The 6,458-nt window shown below is 24.6% G+C and overlaps 1 protein-coding gene across 1 annotated transcript; it reads right to left on the bottom strand.

Moving 5' to 3' along the window:
• Nucleotides 1-2,850: 2,850 nt before the first annotated feature.
• On the bottom strand, nt 2,851-6,458 carry LOC128956018 (equilibrative nucleobase transporter 1-like). The gene is made up of 6 exons (XM_054301698.1): nt 6,012-6,458; nt 4,996-5,135; nt 4,833-4,879; nt 3,319-4,426; nt 3,130-3,250; nt 2,851-2,979 (listed from the first exon to the last, which is right to left on the bottom strand). The coding sequence occupies exons 1-6, from the start codon at nt 6,456-6,458 to the stop codon at nt 2,851-2,853; spliced, it is 1,992 nt and encodes a 663-aa protein (XP_054157673.1).

Raw genomic sequence — 6,458 nt, 5'->3', positions numbered from 1 at the left:
CTCTGAGCCTAATGTGTGATGATATATATATATAAGTGTAAAAAAAATAAAGCAAACAAAAAAAACAAAATGATAAATAAAATGATATATTTAACAAAAAAATAAGATAAATATATGAATATTTTTTGTTAAATTATTTGTTTCTATGGTTTAATCTGAAAAATTGGTTACCAATTCTTGGCATTAGACCACTCGACATCAGCGGCTTTCCAATTAAAACAACATAATGGGTTGAATACAAATATTCTAGCATCTTCAAATGGATTTATACTATCCTGACCTAATAGTCCACGTTTTGGACGTCTTTTCATGACTGATCCTCCACCTCCCAGAATATTATTAGCAATAGCTTTCATACCGTTTATCTTATTATTATTATTAGTTGTTGTATTTACCTGACGTTTAATAGCTTTGACTATTGTTGACGATCTGTTCGTCCGTTTCTGATCAGACGGTTTTTTCTTGACAATTGTCTTGTTTGGATCAGTTGTTGTTGTTGTTGGCGGCGACGATCGGATCTGACGAAAAATGCGATCTATTGGTAGATTCATCGACGTCTGCGACATTTGTAACAATTGTTTCATCAGTGATGATGACGATGGCTTCACTTTGGATGAATCCTTATTATTCTTCTTCTTCTGTACGACCACTTTGGACGACGAACCAGTCTTTTCTTTGTCTTGAGAGTTGTTGTCGTTGTTGTCGTCGTCTTTAGTTGAAGTGATTTTTGGTGGTGAAGAACAGCCTTCAGTATAATGAGTATTGTCTGAACGACACCGGCTATTATAACTGGCCCTATATATAGGGTAATCAATAAATAATAATAATATTATTATTGATTAAATTAAATTAGATATTTGTTGTATTATAATATTATATAAAAACACAAAAAAAAATTAAATGACAAACCAGGCATCAAATCCTTGCAATTTATATATAAGAAGTGCACACTTCATGTCATCCGAAATGTCTGAATCGCGAAATTCTTATAATTAAATGTTTAAAAAAAATTATTAATTTTTTTTTAATTATTAAAATATTCTGTATACTACTATATGACTAAAAAAAGTAAAATTATTATTATTTTTTCAAAATAAAAAATCAAATAAAAAATCTGATCCATACTATCGCACGAAGAATCGCAGAAATTGGTATTATTTTTGCGTCCGTTTGACTGACAAAACATTAGATCACTGATCTGAAGTATACCATAATTACTGCTGCCATCAAAGTTACCGATACGATGGGCTTTAGTATCCAAACCGCTTTCCCAAAACATTATACACAACCCTTAAAACCGATTAATAAATTATATAATAATAATAATTTATATTAATTTTCAAATAATATATAAAATTGTTTTTCCTCTCAAAAAAATAATTATAAGATAATTAAAAATAAATTAATAGACATTCAATCGGAGACATACAATCACCCAAATCTTCATCTGGTATCTCATGTTTGGTACTCAACTCTCTTAAGAGATCACATCGTCGAAAAATTTTACCACAAATTAAATTAATTTCGCAAACAATACATAAATAATAAATTATTAGTAATTTTCTGATCATTTTTTGTTGTTTATAAATATTTCAAACTAAAATTTTCATAAAATTAGTTATTAAATATACAACAAAAACTTTTTTTTTTTGGTGACAATTATGTGTTACACTTTCAAAAATAAATTTAACATTAATTTTTTGTCCATAAAAATTTGACTAATTTTTTTTTAATAAGTTATTTTAACTATTAATATAAATATTTAATTAATTCATAACATTATGTCTAACAAATATGTAGTAATGTACAGATCAGTATCAATGTTTTTTTTAAATAAATATTTTAATGATATAAAAGTAAATATATATAATAATGTTAAATACAAAATCAACAATAACAAAAAATAAAATATTCAATTAACCCATTTTAAGGATACACACAAAAAAAATTACAAAATTTTAATATTTAGGTATAAAGATGCAATAAAATGCAATAAAATAATTTAAAGGCAATTATTTTCTCATCTCCTGTTAATTTCTAAACAAATTTTTTTTTGTCACAAAATTAGATAACATTTAAAGCAATTCTAGTGTAACCAGAAATATGTAACATTTTTTTAATAACAAAAAATTATTAAATAAAATCATATGATTTTTGTAATAAAATAAAACCCAGTTTTTTGTTTGTTTCCACACCTAAATTATTCAATTATTATTAAATATTAAGTCAAACAACAAAATTCAGTTGTTAGTAATTACAATGATTATTGTTTTGAAACTAATTTTTTATTGATAATAAATATATAATATATATATATTGTATATTTAAAAATTAAGATAAATGTCTATAAATATTAATAATTATGTCTACTAATAATAATATTGATAAATTTTTGTTGTTGAATTATTAACAAATAATTAATAAAATAGATTTTTTGTTTTAAAAAACTACAAATATTTGCAAATAAAAAACAAAATAATAAAAGTTGTTCAGCTCTTAACTAATCTCATCAAAAAACAAAAAAAAACAAAACAATTATCAATAATATAATCCAAGTTCAAGGATTCATTATGCAGTATAATATAAATTTATATTAATTTTTTAATATTATTATTTTATAATTATTAAAATTTATTATTTAATATATTAAAATAATATTAAACATAGTTTTTATGACATAGAAAGTTAATAAAACAATATTAACATTTAAAAAATAAGTATACATGTACTATTAAATATAAAACATAAATGATTAATATATTAAATAGTATATTAAATATTATAAAAAAACAATTTATTTTATTTAAATATAATAAATAATTTTTAAAAATAAAAAAATCAATTAATTAATTAATTATATTTGGCTTCAGCTTCCAGTTCCTCCTCTTTTCGCAACAAATATGTTTGCAAAGGAGTTATTAATAAATATAATGGATTTATAAATGCAATTGCAGTACAAAAACAGTTAAATATATTCACCTAAAAACAAAATCACAAAATAACAGAAAAAAAACATTTGATTAAACATATGATTACCATAATTAAGGTCAAAATGTTTTATATATTATTTTTATTATCCTATTATATAATATAATATTATAAGTTAATTAATAGTAATATTATTGTTACCCATAATGCACTGCTGGGATATTGAGATTCCCAAACAAATAGAGGGAACTGGAGTATTGACACTATGGAGGCACTGGTGCTCATAATACCCAACAGTCGATTAAAATGTTGTCCATTAAATCTGTTTCAATTAAATTAAAATTTTAAAAATATATTTTTGATACAAAAAAAACAAAACAAAATTCAAACCTAATCCTGATATAAGATGTGGCGACGGCTACCATAAATGCCCGAAATATTGTCATAAATACAATCGATGTATAAATGGCAGACTCGGTGTCAAAGAATCGACACAACAGACAAACGCTGACAAACAAAGAGGTGGCAAACAGTGGCCAAAAGCCGGCTCTCACGCGCTTTAGTTTCCTAACAAACAGATCCGTCTCTTTGTTGGCTTTGTCGACACTCCAGTCCAACAGCAGTCCGGCAATCGGTGACAATACCAGTGCCAGGATTTGTGCGACTCCGTAGACTTTGACAAAATTACCGGCAATAGTCAAATCGGTGGTCACCCGCTGTAGCCAGAGATTCAGTGAACCGACATATAAGACCATATAAGTTATGAACCACGAGAACCACCAGTTGTGTAGATTGAATGCCAACGAATACAATGATATCTTAAGCGGAACACTGGTGTCAGCGACGGTAACAACTTTTTCCGGTACTGAAGACATCTTATTTGGGGTCTCTTTAATGTCATTATTATTGTAATGATTTATATTATAAATATGATTTTTACTATTAATATTATTATTACTATTGGTATTATTGTTGAAATAATTGAGATCAGAATTTTTTATATTATTAACATTTAATTCATTAATAGCCGAAAAATTTGTCAATTTTCTAGTAGCCATCGGTGACGACGATATAAATGTAAACTTTTCAAGAGTTACCGGTGCTATAAATGAAAGACTGGATCGCATATGATTTCTGGCAAATAGTGATAATTTTTGTTTAGTTTTTCCATCAGATTTGATATTGTTATCGTCATCTGAAGCATCGGCGGTCTCTTCGTGTATTTTATCGGCGGGTAATACCAGAAATGTAAAGACAAACATCGATAGACTGTATAGGAATAGCAATGAGACGGCAGAAAAATAGGAGAAGCCTATGTCGTACAGGTATTTGAGTCCGACAAATATGATGGCCGACGCACAGAAAGCACCCGAATATAGACTGATAATAGTTGACCGACGATTGGGGTATAGGTTAGCAAATTGCATGTTTGCTATGCGTAGGGGTACTCCACCCAAACATAACAATACTATTGCCGGAAATATTAGATGCGGTCTATCTATTAGATAATAAACATATCGATTATTTATTTTTTTTAATGGCTATCGCATGATAAATATTAAAATCTGACTAATATTATTAATAATCTAATAGTAAATAAATATTATATTAGATTATTTTTGATTTTTGTTAGTTTTTTTTAAATATACAAATATTTTTTTTTGTAATATCATGATTATATGTTTGTTTTTTTTTAAATACTACAGTATATACAGTGCATAAAGTAAAACAATTACTATGTTTAAACCATTGTACAGTAAAATCATTTATACAAATCAAACTAATTATTGTAATTTCAAAGTCAAATTATATATTAATATACATTGCATATACATGTACTGTACTATTATAATACCTAATATTTAATAAAACAAAAAAATAAATATAAATATATTTATAAATACCTCGATTTGTCAAACATAGAAACAATGATCCAAATGCTAGTAAACAACTAGAAATAATAAAAATAATATATTAATTATAATTAGATAGAAAATTAAGACAATTATTATTTAACATTATTATTAAATATATTATACTAAGTGTTATATAAAATAAAATGATTACCTGATAATAATCCTGACCACCCGGAGCCCCCATTTGTCGAGTAAAAAGCCCCAAATAAATGCAGACAATCCCATACAAAATATTCCTATAGTGAACACCAGGTTTAGCACTTTGTCTTGAGCTATACATCCCGTTTGTTTCTAAATTAATAAAACAATTAATTTATTTATGTTTATAAAATAATTGATTTTAGTTTATTATTATTTGAAAAAAAACTATTTTATTATACAAAAAAAGCATCTATATAATAAAACTAATTTTACATATATACTGATATATATATATATATATATATAAATTTATTTATACTGAATATTGAAATATTGATCAAATATAAATTTTAGTAAACGTTAGAAAATTGATTATTAATATAACAAAAAAATGGTTGCAATTACTACAATATATTATTACATATTATTAATCAATACATAAACTTATATTGATTAGTTGTCTGACTGATTGATTGATTGATTAGATATTTATGTGAACATACATTTTTATAGTAACAATAATTTATTTTTAAAATAACTAGTATTAAAAATTATAAACTATAGAAATGTAAAGTTAATATTTATATCGATTATTGCAATTTCAACAAAATTTATTACAATATATTAGCAAATATTTTTGACTTAAAAACTATTTAAATTTTTTAAAGAAATAATTTTGACAGTTATGTGACACTTTTGCATGTTTTGAGCAAATAAAGTAGTTTTTAGATATTTAATTTTGTTTTTCAAAAATTATATGCAATTCAGCAATTGATATATATATATATATATATATACAGTATATAAATATATAAATTGCAAATATAATATTTTCTAATTAAATAATTTAATTATAATAAATAATGCAATGTCCTAAAAAATTATTTATTGTAAATTTTAATAAATTAAAGTAAAAAAACAAAATTTGTGCATGTCCTTTTAAATTAAAAGGTCTACAATGTTAAATTAAAAGATAAATATTATTATATTAATAAAAAAATAACAAACAAACAAACAAATACTTACATATATAAGTGAAAATGTAGTCTCGACCTGATAGGCCTCAAATTGTTGCAATAGAGACCCATTATTATTACTATTATTACTATTATTACTATTATTATTATCAGTTTTATTATTATTATTATAATCATTGTCTTCATCGATAAGCAATAGATTTACAAACTCTTTATTCAAATTATTTAATGTTTGCATAAAACGATTGCTTCTTTCATCGCTATTCCGCTTCATTATCACTGCTTTTTCTGTTTCATTATTATTATTATTATTGAAATATTTGACATTTTTGTATTGAAATTGAGGCAATTGTTGATCACAGACATCCAGATAGATCCGCTCGGATTTAAGCATATAATTCATGGCAGACCAGCCAAATATAGTCCCACTAAACACCAGGTTCTCGATTAGACCCAACAATAATATTAATCGCTTTTTCCAAACAGGAGTCGACAT

Source organism: Oppia nitens, unplaced genomic scaffold (genome assembly GCF_028296485.1).
Source record: "Oppia nitens isolate AA-2021 unplaced genomic scaffold, nextdenovo-longstitch-racon4-pilon3 scaffold2_pilon_pilon_pilon, whole genome shotgun sequence".
Classification (NCBI taxonomy): Eukaryota; Metazoa; Arthropoda; class Arachnida; order Sarcoptiformes; family Oppiidae; genus Oppia; species Oppia nitens.
Note: the sequence above shows the minus strand (reverse complement) of the source record. Positions and strands in the feature narration are given on the sequence as shown.